Genomic DNA, 24517 nt, shown 5'->3' with positions numbered 1-24517 from the left:
AATTTTTTTATCCATAGGATCTTTGAAAGCACAACTATCCTCTATGGGAATAGTGGTGCGTTTGTTTAAAGTAGAAACCGCTCCCTCGACCTTGGGGACTGACTGCCATAAGTCCTTTCTGGGGTCGACCATAGGAAACAATTTTTTAAATATGGGGGGAGGGACGAAAGGAATACCGGGCCTTTCCCATTCTTTATTAACAATGTCCGCCACCCGCTTGGGTATAGGAAAAGCTTCTGGGAGCCCCGGCACCTCTAGGAACTTGTCCATTTTACATAGTTTCTCTGGGATGACCAAATTTTCACAATCATCCAGAGTGGATAATACCTCCTTAAGCAAAATGCGGAGATGTTCCAATTTAAATTTAAAAGTAATCACATCAGATTCAGCCTGCTGAGAAATGTTCCCTAAATCATTAATTTCTCCCTCAGACAAAACCTCCCTGGCCCCCTCAGATTGGGTTAGGGGCCCTTCAGAGATATTAATATCAGCGTCGTCATGCTCTTCAGTAACTAAAACAGAGCATCCACGCTTACGCTGACAAGGGTTCATTTTGGCTAAAATGTTTTTGACAGAATTATCCATTACAGCCGTTAATTGTTGCATAGTAAGGAGTATTGGCGCGCTAGATGTACTAGGGGCCTCCTGAGTGGGCAAGACTCGTGTAGACGAAGGAGGGAATGATGCAGTACCATGCTTACTCCCCTCACTTGAGGAATCATCTTGGGCATCATTGTCATTATCACATAAATCACATTTATTTAAATGAATAGGAATTCTGGCTTCCCCACATTCAGAACACAGTCTATCTGGTAGTTCAGACATGTTAAACAGGCATAAACTTGATAAGAAAGTACAAAAAACGTTTTGAAATAAAACCGTTACTGTCACTTTAAATTTTAAACTGAACACACTTTATTACTGCAATTGCGAAAAAAAATGAAGGAATTGTTCAAAATTCACCAAACTTTCACCACAGTGTCTTAAAGCCTTGAAAATATTGCACACCAATTTTGGAAGCTTTAACCCTTAAAATAACGGAACCGGAGCCGTTTTAAGCTTTAACCCCTTTACAGTCCCTGGTATCTGCTTTGCTGAGACCCAACCAAACCCAAGGGGAATACGATACCAAATGATGCCTTCAGAAGTCTTTTATAAGTATCAGAGCTCCTCTCACATGCGACTGCATGCCATGCCTCTCAAAAACAAGTGCGCAACACCGGCGCGAAAATGAGACTCTGCCTATGCTTTGGGAAAGCCCCTAAAGAATAAGGTGTCTAAAACAGTGCCTGCCGATATTATTATATCAAAATACCCAGAATAAATGATTCCTCAAGGCTAAATAAGTGTTAATATCAATCGATTTAGCCCAAAAAATGTCTACAGTCTAAATAAGCCCTTGTGAAGCCCTTATTTACAATCGTAATAAACATGGCTTACCGGATCCCATAGGGAAAATGACAGCTTCCAGCATTACATCGTCTTGTTAGAATGTGTCATACCTCAAGCAGCAAAGGACTGCAAACTGTTCCCCCAACTGAAGTTAATGCTCTCAACAGTCCTGTGTGGAACAGCCATGGATTTTAGTTACGGTTGCTAAAATCATTTTCCTCATACAAACAGAATTCTTCATCTCTTTTCTGTTTCTGAGTAAATAGTACGTACCAGCACTATTTGAAAATAACAAACTCTTGATTGAATAATGAAAAACTACAGTTAAACACTAAAAAACTCTAAGCCATCTCCGTGGAGATGTTGCCTGTACAACGGCAAAGAGAATGACTGGGGTAGGCGGAGCCTAGGAGGGATCATGTGACCAGCTTTGCTGGGCTCTTTGCCATTTCCTGTTGGGGAAGAGAATATCCCACAAGTAAGGATGACGCCGTGGACCGGACACACCTATGTTGGAGAAATGGCATCACAAATAAAATGATTAGCATGTTGCAGTAGGCGAAATTTTTTCCCAAAACTCTATAGATTTTGCTGGTAAAGGATACAATCTCTTAAACCTTGAAGAAGGAATAAAGGAGGTACCTGGCTTATTCCATTCCCTAGAAATCATATCAGAAATAGCCTCAGGAATGGGAAAAACACCTGGAGAAACCACAGGAGGTTTAAAAACAGCATTTAAACGTTTATTAGACTGAACGTCAATAGGACTGGTTACCTCAATATCCAAAGTAATTAACACTTCTTTTAATAAAGAACGCATATACTCAATTTTAAATAAATAAGTAGATTTGTCAGTGTCAAAATCTGAGGAAGGATCTTCTGTTTCAGATAGATCCTCATCAGAAGAGGATGAATTATTATGTTGTTGGTCATTTGAAATTTCATCAGCTAAATGAGAAGTTTTAAAAGACCTTTTACGTTTATTAGAATGTGGAAATGCAGACAAAGCCTTCATAATAGATTCAGAAACAAATTCTTTAAAATTTACAGGTATATCATGGACATTAGAAGTTGAAGGAACTGCAACTGGCAATGTACTATTACTGATAGAAACACTATCTGCATGTAAAAGTTTATCATGACAACTATTACAAATGACATTCGGTGGAATAATTTCTACAATTTTACAACAAATGCACTTAACTTAGGTAGAACCGATGTCAGGCAGCAATGTTCCAGCAGAAACTTCAGAGACAGGATCAGATTGGGACATCTTGCTCAATGTAAGAGAAAAAACCACATATAAAGCAAAATTATCTATTTCCTTAAATGACAGTTTCAGGAATGGGAAAAAATGCAAAAGCATAGGCCTCTTGATAGAAAATAAAGCAGGAGGCAAACAACAATGGGGTATTGAAATAATGAAGAAAAATTGGCGCCAAGTAACGTAAACTTTTTTTTTTGGCTCCAAAAATGACCGGAAATGACACTTGCGTCACTAATGACGCCGCCGTGTGAAAGGTCTCGACGTCACGTATGACACCGGAAATGACGAAGTTGCGTAAAAAACGTAATTTCACGCGCCAAAAATTACGCAATAAAGTCTAAAATTTGACGCACCCACGGGCCTAATACCCGCAAATGCAAAAGTAGTCAATTTGAAAAAACATAATTTATGCTTACCTGATAAATTCCTTTCTTCTGTTGTGTGATCAGTCCACGGGTCATCATTACTTCTGGGATATTACTCCTCCCCAACAGGAAATGCAAGAGGATTCACCCAGCAGAGCTGCATATAGCTCCTCCCCTCTACGTCAGTCCCAGTCATTCGACCAAGAATCAACGAGAAAGGAGTAACCAAGGGTGAAGTGGTGACTGGAGTATAATTTAAAAGATATTTACCTGCCTTAAAACAGGGCGGGCCGTGGACTGATCACACAACAGAAGAAAGGAATTTATCAGGTAAGCATAAATTATGTTTTCTTCTGTTATGTGTGATCAGTCCACGGGTCATCATTACTTCTGGGATACCAATACCAAAGCAAAAGTACACGGATGACGGGAGGGATAGGCAGGCTCATTATACAGAAGGAACCACTGCCTGAAGAACCTTTCTCCCAAAAATAGCCTCCGAAGAAGCAAAAGTGTCAAATTTGTAAAATTTGGAAAAAGTATGAAGCGAAGACCAAGTTGCAGCCTTGCAAATCTGTTCAACAGAGGCCTCATTCTTAAAGGCCCAAGTGGAAGCCACAGCTCTAGTGGAGTGAGCTGTAATTCTTTCAGGAGGCTGCTGTCCAGCAGTCTCATAGGCTAAACGTATTATGCTACGAAGCCAAAAAGAGAGAGAGGTAGCAGAAGCTTTTTGACCTCTCCTCTGTCCAGAATAAACGACAAACAGGGAAGAAGTTTGGCGAAAATCTTTAGTTGCCTGCAAGTAGAACTTGAGGGCACGAACTACATCCAGATTGTGTAGAAGACGTTCCTTCTTTGAAGAAGGATTTGGACACAAGGATGGAACAACAATCTCTTGATTGATATTCCTGTTAGTGACTACCTTAGGTAAGAACCCAGGTTTAGTACGCAGAACTACCTTGTCTGAGTGAAAAATCAGATAAGGAGAATCACAATGTAAAGCTGATAACTCAGAGACTCTTCGAGCCGAGGAAATAGCCATTAAAAACAGAACTTTCCAAGATAACAATTTTATATCAATGGAATGAAGGGGTTCAAACGGAACACCCTGTAAAACGTTAAGAACTAAGTTTAAACTCCATGGCGGAGCAACAGCTTTAAACACAGGCTTGATCCTAGCTAAAGCCTGACAAAAGGCCTGGACGTCTGGATTTTCTGACAGACGCCTGTGTAACAAGATGGACAGAGCTGAAATCTGTCCCTTTAATGAACTAGCTGATAAACCCTTTTCTAAACCTTCTTGTAGAAAGGACAATATCCTAGGGATCCTAACCTTACTCCAGGAGTAACGTTTGGATTCGCACCAGTATAGGTATTTACGCCATATTTTATGGTAAATCTTTCTGGTAACAGGCTTCCTAGCCTGAATCAGGGTATCAATAACCGACTCAGAAAAACCACGTTTTGATAAAATCAAGCGTTCAATTTCCAAGCAGTCAGCTTCAGAGAAGTTAGATTTTGATGTCTGAATGGACCCTGTATCAGAAGGTCCTGTCTTAGAGGTAGAGACCAAGGCGGACAGGATGACATGTCCACTAGATCTGCATACCAAGTCCTGCGTGGCCATGCAGGCGCTATTAGAATCACTGATGCTCTCTCCTGTTTGATTTTGGCAATCAATCGAGGAAGCAGCGGGAAGGGTGGAAACACATAAGCCATCCCGAAGTTCCAAGGTGCTGTCAAAGCATCTATCAGAACCGCTCCCGGATCCCTGGATCTGGACCCGTAGTGAGGAAGTTTGGCGTTCTGGCGAGACGCCATGAGATCTATCTCTGGTTTGCCCCAACGTCGAAGTATTTGGGCAAAGACCTCCGGATGAAGTTCCCACTCCCCCGGATGAAAAGTCTGGCGACTCAAAAAATCCGCCTCCCAGTTCTCCACTCCCGGGATGTGGATTGCTGACAGGTGGCAAGAGTGAGACTCTGCCCAGCGAATTATCTTTGATACTTCCATCATTGCTAGGGAGCTTCTTGTCCCTCCCTGATGGTTGATGTAAGCTACAGTCGTGATGTTGTCCGACTGAAACCTGATGAACCCCCGAGTTGTTAATTGGGGCCAAGCCAGAAGGGCATTGAGAACTGCTCTCAATTCCAGAATGTTTATTGGAAGGAGACTCTCCTCCTGATTCCATAGTCCCTGAGCCTTCAGAGAATTCCAGACAGCGCCCCAACCTAGCAGGCTGGCGTCTGTTGTTACAATTGTCCAGTCTGGCCTGCTGAATGGCATCCCCCTGGACAGGTGTGGCCGATAAAGCCACCATAGAAGAGAATTTCTGGTCTCTTGATTCAGATTCAGAGTAGGGGACAAATCTGAGTAATCCCCATTCCACTGACTTAGCATGCACAATTGCAGCGGTCTGAGGTGTAGGCGTGCAAAAGGTACTATGTCCATTGCCGCTACCATTAAGCCGATCACCTCCATGCATTGAGCTACTGACGGGTGTTGAATGGAATGAAGGACACGGCATGCATTTAGAAGCTTTGTTAACCTGTCTTCTGTCAGGTAAATCTTCATTTCTACAGAATCTATAAGAGTCCCCAAGAATGGAACTCTTGTGAGAGGAAAAAGAGAACTCTTCTTTTCGTTCACTTTCCATCCATGCGACCTTAGAAATGCCAGAACTAACTCTGTATGAGACTTGGCAGTTTGAAAGCTTGAAGCTTGTATTAGAATGTCGTCTAGATACGGAGCTACCGAAATCCCTCGCGGTCTTAGTACCGCCAGAAGGGCACCCAGAACCTTTGTGAAGATTCTTGGAGCCGTAGCCAATCCGAATGGAAGAGCTACAAACTGGTAGTGCCTGTCTAAGAAGGCAAACCTTAGGTACCGGTGATGATCTTTGTGAATCGGTATGTGAAGGTAAGCATCTTTTAAATCCACTGTGGTCATGTACTGACCCTTTTGGATCATGGGTAAGATTGTCCGAATAGTTTCCATTTTGAACGATGGAACTCTTAGGAATTTGTTTAGAATCTTTAAATCTAAGATTGGCCTGAAAGTTCCCTCTTTTTTGGGAACCACAAACAGGTTTGAGTAGAACCCTTGTCCTTGTTCCGACCGCGGAACCGGATGGATCACTCCCATTAATAACAGATCTTGTACACAGCGTAGAAACGCTTCTTTCTTTATCTGGTTTGTTGACAACCTTGACAGATGAAATCTCCCTCTTGGGGGAGATAATTTGAAGTCTAGAAGGTATCCCTGAGATATGATCTCTAGCGCCCAGGGATCCTGAACATCTCTTGCCCAGGCCTGGGCGAAGAGAGAAAGTCTGCCCCCCACTAGATCCGGTCCCGGATCGAGGGCTCTCGGTTCATGCTGTCTTTGGGGCAGCAGCAGGTTTCCTGGCCTGCTTGCCCTTGTTCCAGGACTGGTTAGGTTTCCAGCCTTGCCTGTAACGAGCAACAGCTCCCTCCTGTTTTGGTGCAGTGGAGGTTGATGCTGCTCCTGTTTTGAAATTCCGAAAGGGACGAAAATTAGACTGTCTAGCCTTAGCTTTGGCTTTGTCTTGAGGTAGGGCGTGGCCCTTACCTCCTGTAATGTCAGCGATAATTTCTTTCAAACCGGGCCCAAATAAAGACTGCCCCTTGAAAGGTATATTAAGTAATTTGGACTTAGAAGTAACATCAGCTGACCAGGATTTTAGCCACAGCGCCCTACGTGCCTGGATGGCGAATCCTGAGTTCTTAGCCGTAAGTTTGGTTAAATGTACTACGGCCTCCGAAATGAATGAATTAGCTAGTTTAAGGACTCTAAGCCTGTCCGTAATGTCGTCTAGCGTAGATGAACTAAGGTTCTCTTCCAGAGACTCAATCCAAAATGCTGCCGCAGCCGTAATCGGCGCGATACATGCAAGGGGTTGCAATATAAAACCTTGTTGAACAAACATTTTCTTAAGGTAACCCTCTAATTTTTTATCCATTGGATCTGAAAAAGCACAGCTATCCTCCACCGGGATAGTGGTACGCTTAGCTAAAGTAGAAACTGCTCCCTCCACCTTAGGGACCGTTTGCCATAAGTCCCGAATGGTGGCGTCTATTGGAAACATCTTTCTAAATATTGGAGGGGGTGAGAACGGCACACCGGGTCTATCCCACTCCTTAGTAACAATTTCAGTTAGTCTCTTAGGTATAGGAAAAACGTCAGTACTCGCCGGTACCGCAAAGTATTTATCCAACCTACACAATTTCTCTGGTATTGCAACGGTGTTACAATCATTGAGAGCTGCTAAAACCTCCCCTAGTAATACACGGAGGTTCTCCAATTTAAATTTAAAATTTGAAATATCTGAATCCAATCTGTTTGGATCAGAACCGTCACCCACAGAATGAAGCTCTCCGTCCTCATGCTCTGCAAGCTGTGACGCAGTATCAGACATGACCCTAGTATTGTCAGCGCACTCTGTTCTCACCCCAGAGTGATCACGCTTGCCTCTTAGTTCTGGTAATTTAGACAAAACTTCAGTCATAACAGTAGCCATATCTTGTAATGTTATCTGTAATGGTCGCCCAGATGTACTAGGCGCCATAAAATCACGCACCTCCCGGGCGGGAGATGCAGGTACTGCCGCGTGAGGCGAGTTAGTCGGCATAACTCTCCCCTCGCTGTTTGGTGAAATTTGTTCAAATTGTACAGATTGACTTATTTAAAGTAGCATCAATACAGTTAGTACATAAATTTCTATTGGGCTCCACCTTGGCATTGGAACAAATGACACAGATATCCTCCTCTGAGTCAGACATGTTTAACACACTAGCAATAAACTTGCAACTTGGTTATAATCTTTTTTAGCAAAAACGTACTGTGCCTCAAAGAGGTACTAAACGATTAAATGACAGTTGAAATAATGAACTGAAAAACAGTTATAGCATCAAACTTTAAAACAACACAACTTTTAGTAAAGGTTTGTTCCCATTAGTAAAATAACAATAATTAAATTTGACATAAAAAATTACAGAGCAACGTTTTTATTCACAGTCAATATAAAATTCTCACAGCTCTGCTGAGAGAATCTACCTCCCTCCAAAGAAGTTTGAAGACCCCTGAGATCTGTCAGAGATGAACCGGATCATGCAGGAAATATAAGAGTAGCTGACTGGAAATTTTTGATGCGTAGCAAAGAGCGCCAAAAAACGGCCCCTCCCTCTCACACACAGCAGTGAAGAGAAACGAAACTGTCACAATTAAAAGCAAACAACTGCCAAGTGGAAAATAATGCCCAAATATTTTTTCACTCAGTACCTCAGAAATGTAAACGATTCTACATTCCAGCAAAAACGTTTAACATGATAAATACTTATTAAAAGGATTAGTGACTTTTAACAGAGTAGTTCCGGTGAAATACCATCCCCAGAATACTGAAATGTATACATACATGTCATTATAACGGTATGGCAGGATTTTCTCATCAATTCCATTCAGAAAATAAAAACTGCTACATACCTCAATGCAGATTCATCTGCCCGCTGTCCCCTGATCTGAAGCTTTTACCTCCCTCAGATGGCCGAGAACAGCAATATGATCTTAACTACTCCGGTTAAAATCATAGTAAAAAACTCTGGTAGATTCTTCCTCAAACTCTGCCAGAGAAGTAATAACACGCTCCGGTGCTATTGTAAAATAACAAACTTTTGATTGAAGTCATAAAAACTAAGTATAATCACCATAGTCCTCTCACACATCCTATCTAGTCGTTGGGTGCAAGAGAATGACTGGGACTGACGTAGAGGGGAGGAGCTATATGCAGCTCTGCTGGGTGAATCCTCTTGCATTTCCTGTTGGGGAGGAGTAATATCCCAGAAGTAATGATGACCCGTGGACTGATCACACATAACAGAAGAAAGACTAAACCCCAGGTAAGAAACAAATTTCTTAAAGTGTTTATATTCCCAAATATGAAACTGACAGTCTGCAGAAGGAAATACATGAACCTGACTCATGGCAAATATAAGTACAATACATATATTTAGAACTTTATATAATTTGCATAAAGTGCCAAACCATAGCTGAGAGTGTTTTAAGTAAATGAAAATATACTTACCAAAAGACACCCATCCACATATAGCAGATAGCCAAACCAGTACTAAAACAGTTCTTTAGTAGAGGTAATGGTAAATTTGAGAGTATATCGTCGATCTGAAAAGGGAGGTAGGAGATGAATCTCTACGACCGATAACAGAGAACCCATGAAAAAGACCCCCGTTAGGGAAATCATTGTATTCAATAGGTGATACTCCCTTTACGTCCCTCTGACATTCGCTGTACTCTGAGAGGAATCGGGCTTCAACAATGCCGAGAAGCGCATATCAACGTAGAAATCTTAGCACAAACTTACTTCACCACCTCCATAGGAGGCAAAGTTTGTAAAACTGAATTGTGGGTGTGGTGAGGGGTGTATGTATAGGCATTTTGAGGTTTGGGAAACTTTGCCCCTCCTGGTAGGATTGTATATCCCATATGTCACTAGCTCATGGACTCTTGCCAATTACATGAAAGAAATTTGTCCCAATCTTTTCCCGTTCTCTTGAAATAATATTCGCCATTCGTTCAAGGACCGGGAAACTTTCAGGAACCTTCTTTTCCTCGTAGAACCTATCTAACTTAGGTATATTTGGTTCCTCTGGAAGCTTAGCATCCGGAACCTCTAGAGTAAATATTACCTCCTTCAGAAAAAAAACAAAGGTGCTCAATTTTAAACCTAAAATTTGGTTCCTCAGGAGTAGGAGATTTAATTTCAGACACCTCTGCCTCTGAAGTTCACCCTCAGATGCAACAGAGGTTCATCCTGAGAGAAGTGAGACAAGCTAGCCAACTCAGACTGAATAGAGGGATTAACTCCCAAGTCAGTGGAACTATGCTTAACCTTTCTCTTACATTTCCCAGCAATAGGTAAAGCGTTTAATGCAGCTGAGAGCAGATTTAAGTTGAGATGTAAATTCCGCTGCCAAAAAATTACCTCCAGCTTGAGATATAGTTGCACCGCGGGGCACTGCTTGTGACATAGGGTTAAAAACAAATGATGCTTACCAGATAATTTCCTTTCCTTCTGTATGAGGAGAGTCCACAGCTTTATTCCTTACTTGTGGGAATACAGAACATGGCCACCAAGAGGAGGCTTAAAAACCTCCCACACTTCCCTCATCCCCCAGTCATTCTGCCGAGGGAACAAGGAACAGTAGGAGAAATATCAGGGTATAAATGGTGCCAGAAGAACAAAACCAAATTTAAGTCCGCCCAATGGAGAATTCGGGCTGGGGCCGTGGACTCTACTCATATAGAAGGAAAGGAAATGATCTGGTAAGCATAATTTATGTTTTCCTTCTTAATATGAGGAGAGTCCACGGCTTCATTCCTTACTTGTAGGAAACACACACCCAAGCTCTAGAGGACACTGAATGAAAAAGGAAAGGTACAAAGAGAGGCAGACCCTATCCTGAGGGCACCACAACCTGCAAAACCCAAAAGCTGCGTCTGCCGAAGCAAAAACGCCAAATATGTAAAATTTTGAAAAAAAAAATATGTAAGGAAGACCAGGTAGTAGCCCTACAAATCTGATCCCTAAAGGCCTCATTCTCAAAACCCAAGAGGGAGCCACAGCTCTAGTTGACTAAGCCTTAATCCTCTGAGGAAGCTTGTGCCCTGCTGACTCTATAACCAGAAAAACAAGGAAGTGGATGAGGCTCCTGCCCCTAACGCTTCCCAGAATAGACACAAACAAGGAAGAAGTTTGACAAAACTCCTTTGTAGCCTGAAGATAGAACTTCAAGGCCCGAACCACAGCCAAGTTATGAAATACAGGTATACCTCACTTTACAGTGCTTCGTTAATACAGCGCTTTGTGGAGCTGAAGTTCCACCTCCAATGATTTTGAAAAAGTGCTGTAATCATTGTGAGATTGCAAGAAAAGTGACTGGCACCCTTTTGTTATGCTTAGTTCACTGTATACAGCATTACAGTGCAATCTGTGTCTCAGTGCTATAGTCTGGCAAATTTTACTAAAGTAATTGTCACTATTTTACAGGTACAGTATTTATTGAATACTAATTGAATACTGTGCTAGTGTTAAACTAAACGTATCACTATTGCACCCCTAATATATGTTGGTTCAAACATGTTTTCAAGTTTTTAAACACACTGGCAAGTGAAAAGAAAGGTAAAACTGCCTTGTTTCGCTTTAAGGAGGTTTTCACTTTACAGCAGGGCTCAGGTCCCTAACCCGCTTTATGAGCGGGGTATATCTGTAACCACTCCTTTGAAGAAGAAGGATTAGGACACAAGGAAGGAACCACAATCTCCTGATTGATGTTGCGATCTGAAAAATCAATAGGAAAAAACCTAACCCAGAGAGAACAGCCTTAGCCACATAAAAAAAACTAGGTAAGGGACTTCACGTTGCAAGGCAGCCATCTCAGAAACTCTATGCACTGAAGCAATTGCCAGTAGAAAAAAAGAACCTTCCAAAACAGAAAATCTTAATGTCAACTCAATGCATAAGCCTAAACGGAGTCTTCTGCAAAACTTAGACCAAGATGTAAACTCCAAGCAGGAGCACTAGATCTAAACACAGGCCTGATCTAGTCAAAGCCTGAGCAATAATAGACATCTGGAAGAACTGTGAGCCTCTCGAGCAGTAAAACAGATAGGGCCGAAATCTGTCCCTTAAGGGAGCTAACAGAAGGCCCTTCCCCAGAGCATCCTGGAGAAAGGATCCTGGAAAACCTGGCCTTATGAAAGGAAAATCCCCGCTCAACATACCAGTAGAAGTAGTTCCTGCACCCATTATGATAGATGCGACTATACACTGACTTCTGAGCTAGAACAAGAGTAACAACATTCTTTCAGAAAAAAACTCTCTTGGCTAAGACTAAGCATTCAATTCCATGCAGTCAGCCTCAGAGAGTCCAGGTTGTGATGAACACAAGGACTCAGCTCCAGCAGATCCCTGTAACAAGGTCCATGGAGGCAAAGCCCCTAAACTGCGATACAACTCTAGATATAAATGGAGCAAAGCGTCCCACTGAAGTCTGGTCCTGCTAGGATCGACCATCAACAACAAAGAGCGACATGGCCAAAGAGAAGAAGGTTAAAAGAAAACTAAGGAATGCTAGATGTCTAGCATATTCAGGATGAAAAGGCCAGAACCCCACCTTCTGCTACAGAAGCAGTGGAGTTAACACTGACATCTTGAAAGCCTGATTGGCTTCCCCATCTGACACAAATATTCGAGCAGGGAATGATTGTAGGGGACATCCGAACCTGAAGAGTACGCTCATAGAGAGGGTCGCTGGCAATGAGCCGACGTGGGCTTTCCGTCCACCACCAAACACAAGCCCCCCCCCCCCCCCCCCCCCGTTTAGCAGGAGGAACTGTCCTCCTACAAAAGAAGTTCTCCACACTGAGAGGTCCCACCTGGTACGAACCCAGAAGCCAAATCCTCCAAGCAGAATGCTCGCTGAGGAAGCAAAGGAATAATCGTAAGGAAACTCCCAACCCACGGACATCCCTAGGACACCCTCTACCTACGGACAAGGAAGCGACAAGGTCAAAACCGCCCAGGAGAACTAAGAGAAAAATTTGAGAACAGGGAGATCTGAACGGAACCCTGGGAATTGATTTCCCCCACCATTATTCAATGTAAGTCGGTTAAGACCAACACCATGCAAACGTCACAGCCTCGGCTGTGTCTATCACTCTCCCCCCTGCGTCAACAAAGACCAGAAGGGGGCTGGAGGGCATAACCCGATGGTAAATTCGCAAGATCTCAGGATTAAAAGAAAGCTGCCACAGCAGGATTCAACGCCAGGCCTTCAGCTTGCTAGGCAGGGTAGATTAAAATCCCTGTCCCCAAGACAAAACAGTATCCAGAGCCACCCTGGTGTCGACATCAGCAACTCAGGTCTAGATCCAACTCTGAGGATCGAAAAGACACAAGAAAATCCCTAAAAGTCTATTATCCGGTATCTAAGACCTCGGATCCCTCGGCTCACTAGGACTGGAATCCTCTAGCACTGCCAAAACATGTCTTAGTAGAACACGAAGACGTGCCAGCCTATAACGGAAGGCTAAATTATCCCTTGCCAGATTGATAAACAACCCTGGCCGCGAAGTTGGGGCCCCTGAAACCTCAGAGGCCGACGCTTCCCCAGAAGGGCGAACTGAATCAGGCGATCCCACGCCCAAAGGGCCCTGGTTGACAGAACACGGACAGTAACTTAAAAATATTTCACTTGGGAGATGTAAGTGAGCCAGCGCCATAGATATGGCCATGCGGAACCATGCTGTAACCTCTGGAGGAAACAAGCCACCTTTCAGAGAAGGAGTAAAGGCCATAGGGACACCTGCTTGCGTAGCAAAGGAAGGTTCTGGGGCATGCGCCTCGCCCGACATAGAATCCTCTGGGGTGGATAGCTCAACGCACTCTAAGGTCCCTGAGTCGGGAGAAGAGAGTACTCTAGAACAGCAATCGTAACATAACTGATGGGTAATGGATAACCCGGGCCATTTCATCGGAGACATGCGTGTCTAAAAAAATCAGACTCCTCCATAATCTTGGGATTACAAAAATGACAAACACCAACTAGCACCCTTTTTAAACACCCAATGGCTGGGGCAATCACCACCTTTGTGTTCAGTGTCCCTTTAAAACTCTAGTCCCATTTTGAACAGTACTACCCTCCATAAGAGACTACTTGAATCTTCCGACACTTCTCTGCCAACCTCCTGTGACGAAAGGCAAAGAATGACTGGGGGATGAGGAAAGTGGGGGAGGTAATTAAGACTATGGCTGGGGTGTCTTTGCCTCCTCCTGGTGGCCAGGCTCTGTATTCTCACAAGTAAGGAATGAAGCTGTGGACCCTCCTCATATTAAGAAGGAAAGGGAACTGTGGATGCAGAATAGGCAGCTTCTGGAAAACAGATTCCTGAGAGGTGGAAGGCTCAGAGCGAATAAAAGTACCAGGGGATAGAACCGTTTTAGACCCCTTCTTGGCCTTTAAAACAGAACATAAGCAGATAGAACAAAATTGTGCAGGGGGGGGGGGGGGGGCAAACCATAGTCTCCTCACAAAATAAACATGGATTTGTTAGTGATTTCTGAAAATGAACTCTGAGGGGTTAATATCAGAATCCTCCATAGTGGGGCAAAAAGGTCTCAGCACCTACTAGTATGCTAGACCGGACTGGAATGAAGTTGGTATCTCCAAGAATTCCTGCTGCAAGCTCTGTATATTGATCGCTACGCAGAAACACACTTCCGTCCAGCCGAAGAGAAACTGCTCCCGGTCACATGGTGCGCAATACAGAGACCGCCCCAACTAGATAGGAAAATGAGCAAAGCTGAATATGAGCTGTGTAGCGATATAGTGGCCCCAGTAGGAAAAAAAACTCCAAACTGCCCTGCATTTAAAAACGAAAACTGTCCTTATCTGCGTCCCTCATAAGCCTTACACACGTGCTCGGGTTGCAAGGAGCTAAGCAGTACATATAAAATAGCCCCAACTGCTCAAAATAATAACCTCCCTAATAAAGGTATTAAATGTCCCCATAACCAGAAGAGGATTGAAAAGTATCACACTGTAAACTGATGTTCTTTTTTGAACATTTGCAGGACTTACCCTCCAGGATCAATGCTGTGGAGCAGGCACAGCGTCTCAAGGTCTGACAGTCTCACTCAAACATATCTGACAGGGACCGGAGGAGAAGGGAAAACAGTGTAAAACGTTAACGCTGATTTCCCAGGAGCTGATAGCGTTAAATCACTAGATCACCAAAAGGTTAGAAAAACAGCACACCTTCTCTGCTTGTAGTGGGGCACGGAATAAAGGACTTGCCAGGTCCCAGTCAATCCAAGTATAAAGAATATTAAGGGAGAGGATAACTGAGCATAAATCCAACATTAGATGTAAAAATAAAGAAGCTCCAGTATCCTCTCACTTCCTCTCTATGGGTCATAATATCAGCCAACTTAGGTTTCAAATCTTAGAACAGGTAAATAGGCCTAGAAGGGGTGGAGATAGAGAACATTTGTTGAAGATGAGGGAAATGTTTTGGGTATATAAATTGGAATCAATGAGACCAAAAGGCATGAACAAGGATTTTGATTGGAGTCTTTTTTTCTGAATAATTATTGAGAAAAGAATTATGTATATATTTTGAATAATATGTAAGAAAACATGAGTTGAACCACACATTTTTTCTAAAAAGTTGTGTTATGTACCTCTTTTAAATTTTGCACATTGATATATGCGTTTTTTAAGTTAATGTTTAGTTGTATGTTTGTGAACATCCTGTGATAACTTTGTGCTGCATTGAATTTTATATCCACAAGATGGCCCTGTTGTGCAATTAGCTTAACACAGGATGTTGAATAAACAGGTAAGGGTTTATAAAGACATGTACCTGTGTGTATTCAATTATACATGATTAAGAGTTTAGGCTTGATACGTTGTAATTTCTACTCAGGACCCTATATTAAATAAAGGTCTTTTAAAGAAATTGGAGGCTGGAATATTCTTTATACTTGGCGTTAAATCACTAGATAGAGGTCAGATCGTTCCCTGCGATATCTAGAAGTTAAAATTTAACCATAACACTCACTGAGAGGATTACATGGTTACTCAAATACCCCAGTCCACACTTGAAGGGAAAATACCCATTAATAGACTAATTTTCTTCTAACACTTTCTCTGCCATCCTCCTATAGTGACGAAAGTCAAAGAATGACTGGGGGGGGGGGGGGATAGGGGAAGTAGGAGGGATATTTATAGCCTTTGGCTGGTGGTCTTTGCCTCCTCCTGGTGGCCAGGTGTTGATATTCCCAACAGTAATGAAGTTGTGGACTCTCCCTGCCTTTGGAAAGAAATACATGTGCACAAAAAGACGTCCCAAGGTCATATGTAAATAAAACAGGCTTAAAGAGTGCCAAATATAAAATTAAAAATAAAGTACTTACCAATAGGCGCGCTACTACTAGAGGAAACCAGTAGGAAGCGAAAACCAGTGCCAAAATAAAACAGCAGTGGAAAAAGAGTATAATCGACAAACCAACAGAAGAACGCAAAGGACAAGTCCCTGCAGCATCCGCGGAAAGGCTGGTGACTAAATCCAAATAGATTAAATATATGCCACTACATATACTACAGATACATCCTTCTTCCTGACAAACACTGTACTTTGAGGGGAAATGGGCCTCAACTCAGTCTTAGAACCCCTCTCACTGATGAATCAATTGCACATCCTCATTCTTTAACCTCCTCCAGCAAAGGCAAAGATAAGACTGAGATGTCAGTGAGGTGAGAGGGGTTTTATAGCGTTCTTGGGGTTTGGGAATCTTTGCCTCCGGCTAATGTCACAGGACGCAATAATACATGCATACCAAGAAGGCAGCGCCCAGTATCAAGATGCAGAGCTATACCAGCTACCTTCATAGTGCTGTAATTGTACTCAGTGGTTTAATGTCCCTTTTACCTCATGCCTTTTCAAGTTAAGCATTTTTTTAGGAACACATTACGTACCGTTTCTGAAGTGATGTACCGAAGGTCTTGGTGTCTTCCCATGACTGTTGGCAAAGCAAAGACCTGTGTGAGAAAAATTAAGGTCTCAAATGGTTTCTTCCAATACTCCAATTTAAAGAAAAATTGTGTTATGTATTGTATTGTATTGAACTAAAAATACCTTGGTAAAATCTCCAATAAGGTGTCTGTGACCACAGTCCTCATCCAAAACTTGGGAAATATCAACATCACATAGAGATAGTGTCTTCTTTAAAGGAGTACCACCCTGAATATGAAAACAATTAGGTGTATGATTAAAATTCCAATCAACACATAGTAGGTAAATTATCACTACAGTAATGAGTAAAACACGCACTGTGAAAGCAGAAACAAAAAAGTAACATTTTATTAACTTGTATTGCATTCAATCCGCAAATCATCTTTAACAAAAGACAAATTAAGAATTCATATTTTTTTTTTACTTCAACTCTGATAAGAATGTGAAAAAAGGCATAGTATGCAAACCCAAAAATAAAATGTATGCTTTCCTGATAAATGTCTTTCATTCTGGGCATGGAGAGTCCACGAAACATTCTAATTACTAGTGGGATATTCACTCCTGGGCAGCAGGAGGCTTCAAAGAGCACCCCAGCAGAGCTGTTAAGTGTCACTTCCCTTACCTATAACCCCCAGCCATTCAGCCGAAGGGAAAAGGAAAAAGATAACACAAGGGTATAGAGGTGCCTGAGGACTAGACAAAAAAAAAAACTTGTCTCTTAATTTGAATAAGGGTGGGTCGTGGACTCTCCATGCCCGGAAATAAATAAATGTATCAGGTAAGCATACATTTTGTTTTCGTTCCTATGGCATGGAGAGTCCACAAAACATTCTAATTACTAGTGGGAACCAATACCCAAGCTAGAGGACACAGAATGAATAGGGAGGGAGAACAAAGACAGGTGGACCTAAACTGAAGGTACCACCGCTTGAAGAACTTTTTTCCCCCAAAAGTGTCACACTTGTAGAATTTGGAAAAAAGTATGAATAGAGGACCAAGTGGCCGCCTTACAGATTTGCTCCACAGAAGTTTCATTTTTGAAAGCCCATGAAGATGAAACAGCTCTAGTAGAATGAGCCGTAATATTCTCAGGAAGCTGCTGTCCAGCTGTCTCATAAGCTAAACAGATAACACTTCTCAACCATAGAGAAAGAGTGGTAGAAGTGGCCTTCTGACCCCTACGCTTACCAGAGAAAACAATAAACAGGGCAGAAGTCTGCCGAAAATCTTTAGTTGCTTGAAGGTATAATTTAAGAGCATGCACAACATCCAAGTTATGCAAATGACGTTCCTTCTGGGAAGAAGGGCTAGGACAAAAAGTAGTAACAACAATTTCCTGATTAATACTGCGATCCGACACTAGCTTAGGGAGAAACCCCAGCTTACGAAGGACCAACTTATCAGCATGAAAAATAAGGTAAGGGGAAATCACACTGCAGAGCCAAAAGTTTGGCAACTCTGCAAGCAGAAGAAATAGCAAGAAGAAACAAAACCTTCCAAGATAGGCTAAGCACTTCCTTCAGCATCATAATGGTAACACAAATGCTTGGAAGTGCTAGGGACTCTAAAGTTTGAGACCGGGAATAAGAGGTGGTAATAATGAAAGAGTACTGCTGCAGAGAGACAAAGTGGATATTTAGACTCAATTGTGTGATGCCATATGGCATGAACGAAAACAATTTTTGGGACTTCCTTTAATTTTGTGGGTATACCCAACATGAATGCATATTACCATTTCCATAGATGCAACCAATTAATAACTAGGTGACACTTTAAGTAGGGTGATCTAAGGTGACTGATGGAATTTACTGCTTTAAACTTGATTTTTTTCGGATATGTGCTCTGATTATACTATACACATATGTTGGAGCGTAACCGCTATGGTTATGCGTAAGCCAATCTGGAGTAATAACTAACCTGTGAATCAGTCACCTTTTAGACACTGTCTCTGTTCACCCTCATAATGTTTGTATCATACACAAGTATTGGATCACATAACGTTAAATACGTAATGGGATAATGCATTCTTAGTGTTCGCAGCGATAAACAGAGGGGAGAAGGGGTGTGTGATGACGCTGCTTTAACATCACTAGGGACCTATTAGATGAGCAATTCCAGGTCACACCCTTAGTTTGTCCTATCAGTGGGCCACTACGAAGGGTGGGAGGGGCGGTAAGGCGTCCCGCACTTGAATTGGCTAAGCGGTTAGTTGGACGTTTAAAAGGCTGTAATAACCGCATTTTCGGCTTGTCAGTTTTTACTTAACATTGAGAAAGGCCAGTGTTACGGCCGAAACGTGTTTGTTTCAAAGTAGGAGCCTGCTGCAAAACCCTAAGAACAAGGTTAAGACTCCAAGGAGGAGCAACAGATTTAAACCAAGGCCTGAACAAAAGACTGAACATCTGCCAGAACTGCCAGACGTTCATGCACAAGAATAGACAGAGCAGAAATCTGACCCTTTAAAGTACAGACTGAAAAACCCATCTCCAGACCCTCCTGAAGAAAAGCCAAAATTCGAAGAACCCTTAAGTTTGTTCTAAGAAAAACCCTTTGAATCACACCAATGAAGGTATTTACACCATACCCTATGGTAAATTCTGCGAGTAACTGGTTTACGATCCTGAAGCATAGTATCTATGATTTTCTCAGAGAATCAATGTCTAGATAAACTTAGACGTTCAATCTCCAAGCAGTCAGCTTTAGAGAAACCAGATTTGGATGAAGAAAGGGACCCTGAAGTAGAAGGTCCTTCCTGAAAGGTAACCTCCATGGCGGAAGAGATGACATCACCAGATCCGTGAACCAAATTCTGCAAGGCCATGCAGGAGCTATTAGAATCACAGAAGCTCTCTCCTGTTTGATGCAAGCAATTACTTGTGGAAGCGACGCAAACAGAGGAAACAGGTATGCTAGATTGAAGCTCCAAGGAACCGCTAAAGCATCTACCAGAACGACTTGAGGATTTCTTGAACTTAAACCGTACTTTTGAAGTTTGGCGTTTTGTCGAGACGCCATCAGATCCATCTCCGAAACCCCCCACCTGAGAGTTATCCTTGTGAAAACTTTTGGGTGGAGAGCCCACTCTCTGGGATGAAAAGTCTGCCTGCGTAGAAAATCCGCCTCCCAGTTGTCCACCCCTGGTATGTGGATGGCAGAAAGATGGCAATCGTGAGACTCCGCTCACTGGAGAATGAGAGACACCTCCTTCATTGCCAAGGAACTCAGAGTTTCTCCCTGATGATTGATGTAGGCCACCAAGGTGATGTCTGACTGAAATCTGATAAATCAGACCAAAGTTAGTTAAGGCCAAGCTATTAAAGCATTGAAAATTACCCTCAACTCCAAGATGGTTATTGGAAGAGACTCCTCTGGAGTCCACAGACCCTGTGTCTTTAAGAAACCCGTGGTCACAGTCACCCAGGAAAACCTCAGGAAGCATGTGCCCCAAGACAGATGGTCCTGTGAAACCCACCATAAGAGTGAGACTCTTGTAGGGGAATACAAATTGATCTTCTGCGAGAGATCTGAGTGGTCCCCATTCCATTGACTGAGCATGCATAGCTGCAGAGGTCTCAGATGGAACCAAGCAAAAGGAATTATGTCCATGGAGGCAATCAGTCCAATCACCTTCATGCATTGAGCCACAGATGGACGAATAGCAGATTGGAGAGACAGGCAAGCAACATGAAGCTTGGATTTTCTGACGTCCGTCAGAAAGATCTTCATGGACAGGGAATCTATGAATGTTCCCAGGAAACAAACCCTTGTATCTGGAACAAGGGAACTATTTCCCAGATTCCACCCGTGGGAACGTAGAATGGACAACAACATGTCGGTATTAGATCTTGCTAGATGAAAAGATGGCGCTTAAACTAGAATGTTGTCCAGATAAGGCGCCACAGCAATACCCTGGGACCTCACCACTGCCAGAAGATCCCCCAGAACCTTTGTAAAAATTCTGGGAGTTGTAGCAAGGACAAAAGGTAGGGGAACAAACGGGAAATGTTTGACCAGGAAGGCAAACCGTAGATACTGGTAATGATCCCTGTGAATAGGAACATGAAGATAGGTGTCCTTCAGATCTATGGTCGTCATGAACTGACTCTTTTGGACCAAAGGAAGAATAGAACGGATGGTCTTCATCTTGAAGGAAGGGAACTCTGAGGAATTGGTTGACACACTTTAGGTCCAGAATGGGACGAGAAAGGAAATTATGCTTACCTGATAAATTTATTTCTTCTACGATACGACGAGTCCACGGATTTCATCCTTACTTGTGGGATATTATCCTCCTGCTAACAGGAAGTGGCAAAGAGCACCACAGCAGAGCTGTATATATAGCTCCTCCCTTCCCCTCCACGTCATTTGACCGACGTGGAGGGGAAGGGAGGTTAAGGAAAAGCTAAAAGGTGCAGAGGTGACTGAAGTTATAAATAATAAAAAATATAATTGTCTCAAATTGACAGGGAGGGCCATGGACTCGTCGTATCGTAGAAGAAATCAATTTATCAGGTAAGCATAAATTTCCTTTTCTTCTACAAGATACGACTAGTCAACGGATTTCATCCTTACTTGTGGGATACAATACCAAAGCAACAGGACACGGATGAAAGGGAGGGACAAGACAGAGACCTAAACTTTTCTCCCAAACACAGTCTCAGAAGAAGCAAAAGTATCAAATTTGTAAAATTTGGAAAAGTATGAAGGGACGACCAAGTCGCAGCCTTACAAATCTGTTCAACAGATGCATAGTTTTTAAAAGCCCATGTGGAAGCCACAGCCCTAGTAGAATGAGCCGTAATTCTTTCAGGAGGTTACTGTCCAGCAGTCTCATATGCCAGGCGGATGATACTTCTCAGCCAAAAAGAAAGAGGTAGCCGTAGCTTTCTAACCCTTATGCTTTCCAGAATAAACAATGAACAATGAAGATGATTGACAGAAATCCTTAGTTGCCTGTAAGTAAAACATTAAGGCACGGACTACGTCCAAGTAATGTAACAGATGCTCCTTCTTAGAAGGATTAGGACACAATGAAGGAACAATAATTTTATCCGAAACAAACTTAGGAAGAAAACCAGGTTTGGTACGTAAAACCACCTTATCAGAATGAAATATGAGATGAGGCGAATCACACAGTAATGCTGAAAGCTCAGAAACTCTTTGAGCAGAAGAAATAGCAACCAAAAACAGAACTTTCCAAGATAATAATTTTATATCTATGGAATGCAAAGGTTCAAACGGAACCCCTTGAAGAACTCGGAGAAATAAATTCAGGGAGGAGTAAATGGTCTAAATATAGGCTTAAGTCTGGTTAGAGCCTGACAAAAAGACTAAACCTCTGGCACATCTGCCAAACGTTTGTGAAACAAAATTGACAACGCAGAAATTTGTCCCTTTAAGGAACTAGCTGATAAGCCTTTCTCCAATCCTTCTTGGAGAAAAGACAGAATCCTAGAAATTCCAACTTTACTCCATGAGTAGCCCTTGGATTCACATCAATAAAGATTAACACCATATCTTATGATAGATTTTTCTAGTGACAAGTTTTCTAGCCTGTATCAAAGTACTGATATCCTCGCTTCGATAAAATCAAGCGTTCAAGCTCCACGCAGTCAGCTGTAGAGAAATTAGATTTGGATGTTGGAAAGGACCTTGAATGAGAAGGTCCTGTCTCAAAGGAAGTTTCCACGGTGGTAGAGAGGACATGTCCACTAGATCCGCATACCAAGTCCTGCGTGGCGGTATCAGGATCACTGAAGCTCTCCTGTTTGATTCGAGCAATCACACGTGGAAGGAGAGGAAAGGGTGGAAACACATAAGCTAGGCTGAACGACCAAGGCACTGCCAAGGCATCTATCAGTTCGGCCTGGGGATCCCTCGAACTGGATCTGTATCTTGGAAGCTTGGCATTCTGTCGAGATGCCATCAGATCCAATTCCGGTTTGTCCAATCGGAGAATCAATGAGGCAAATACCTCCGGATGGAGTTCCCACTCCCCTGGATGAAAAGTCTGTCGGCTTAGAAAATCCGCTTCCCAGTTCTCTACTCCTGGGATGTAGATTGCTGACAGATGCCAAGAGTGGGCCTCCGCCCAATAGATTATCTTGGATACCTCTCTCATCGCTAAGGAACTCCTTGTTCCCCCCTGATGGTTGATATAGGCCACCGTCGTGATGTTGTACGACTGGAATCTGATGAATTTGGCCGAAGCCAACTGAGGCCATGCCTGAAGCGCATTGAATATTGCTCTCAGTTCCAGAATATTGATTGGAAGTAGAGACTCCACCTGAGTCCAAACACCCTGAGCCTTCAGGGAATTCCAGACTGCACCCCAGCCCAGAAGGCTGGCGTCCGTTGTCACTATCACCCATAAGGGTCTGCGGAAGCAAGTCCCCTGGGACAGATGATCCAGCGACAACCACCAAAGAAGAGAGTCTCTGGTTTCTTGATCTAGATTTATCTGAGGAGATAAATCTGCATAATCCCCATTCCACTGTCCGAGCATGCACAGCTGCAGCGGTCTGAGATGAAAGCGAGCAAACGGAATGATGTCCATTGCCACTACCATTAATCCAATTACCTCCATACACTGAGCCACTGATGGCCGAGGAATGGACTGAAGTGCTCGGCAAGTATTTAGAATCTTTAATTTTCTGACCTTCGTCAGAAATATTTTCATGGCTCCCAAGAAAGGAACTTTTGTCTGTGGGACAAGTGAACTTTTCTCTATGTTCACCTTCCAACCGTGAGTTCTCAGAAAAGACAACACTGTGTCCGTGTGAGATTTTGTCAGATGATATGTTGACACCTGGATCAGAATATCGTCCAGATAAGGCGCCACTGCTATGCCTCGCGGTTTGATAACCGCCAAAAGAGACCCTAGAACCTTTGTGAAAATTCTGGGTGCTGTGGCCAACCCGAAGGGAAGAGCCATGAACTGATAATGTTTGTCCAAGAAGGCAAACCTTAGAAACTGATGATGATCTTTGTGGATAGGAATATGAAGGTAAGCATCCTTCAAGTCCACGGTAGTCATATATTGTCCCTCCTGGATCATTGGTAAAATTTTTCGTATAGTCTCCATCTTGAATGATGGAACTCTGAGAAACTTGTTTAGACACTTGAGGTCTAAGATGGGTCTTAACGTTCCCTCTTTTTGGGAACCACAAATAGATTTGAGTAGAACCCCTGTCCCTGTTCCAATTTTGGAACTGGACAAATTACTCCCATGGTAAAAAGGTATTTTACACAGCGTAAGAACGCCTCTCTTTTTATCTGGTTTGCAGATAATCTTGAAAGATGAAATCTCCCTCTTGGGAGAACATCCTTGAATTCCAATTGGTAACCGTGGGTCACTATTTCTAGTGCCCAGGGGTCCTGAACATCTCTTGCCCAAGCCTGGGCAAAGAAAGAGAGTCTGCCCCCTACAAACTCCGGTCCGGGATCGGGGGCCGCCCCTTCATGCCGTCTTAGTAGCAGCAGCGGGCTTTTAGGATTGTTTACCTTTATTCCAGTTCTGGTTGGGTCTCCAGACTGACTTAGATTGGGTAAAATTCCCTTCCTGCTTTGTGGAAGAGGAAGCTGAGGGTCCTCCTTTAAAGTTCCAAAAGGAACAAAAATTATTTTGTTTACCCCTCATCTTAACAGACTTATCCTGAGGTAGGGCATGGCCTTTACCTCCTGTAATGTCAGAAATGATTTCCTTCAATTCAGGCCCAAAAAGGGTCTTACCTTTAAAAGGAATAGCTAAAAGCTTAGTTTTTGATGAGACATCAGCAGACCAAGATTTGAGCCACAACGCTCTACGTGCTAGGATAGCAAATCCTGCATTCTTTGCCACTAATTTAGCAATTTGAAAAGAGGCATCAGTAATAAAAGAATTAGC

At 42.8% G+C, this 24517-nt stretch overlaps 1 protein-coding gene across 1 annotated transcript in view; it reads right to left on the bottom strand.

Moving 5' to 3' along the window:
- The window catches only part of LOC128664426 (M-phase inducer phosphatase 1-B-like), a 510343-nt gene that overhangs the window by 199335 nt on the left and 286491 nt on the right, over positions 1 to 24517 (bottom strand). The window contains exons 7-8 of the mRNA XM_053719257.1: positions 16756 to 16860; positions 16596 to 16658 (exon numbers count right to left, since the gene is read on the bottom strand). Of these exons, the coding sequence (XP_053575232.1) occupies positions 16596 to 16658; positions 16756 to 16860 (168 nt within the window). The remainder of the gene's footprint in view (positions 1 to 16595; positions 16659 to 16755; positions 16861 to 24517) is intronic.

Source organism: Bombina bombina, chromosome 6 (assembly GCF_027579735.1).
Source record: "Bombina bombina isolate aBomBom1 chromosome 6, aBomBom1.pri, whole genome shotgun sequence".
Taxonomy (NCBI): domain Eukaryota; kingdom Metazoa; phylum Chordata; class Amphibia; order Anura; family Bombinatoridae; genus Bombina; species Bombina bombina.
This window is presented reverse-complemented; position numbering and strand designations above follow the sequence as displayed.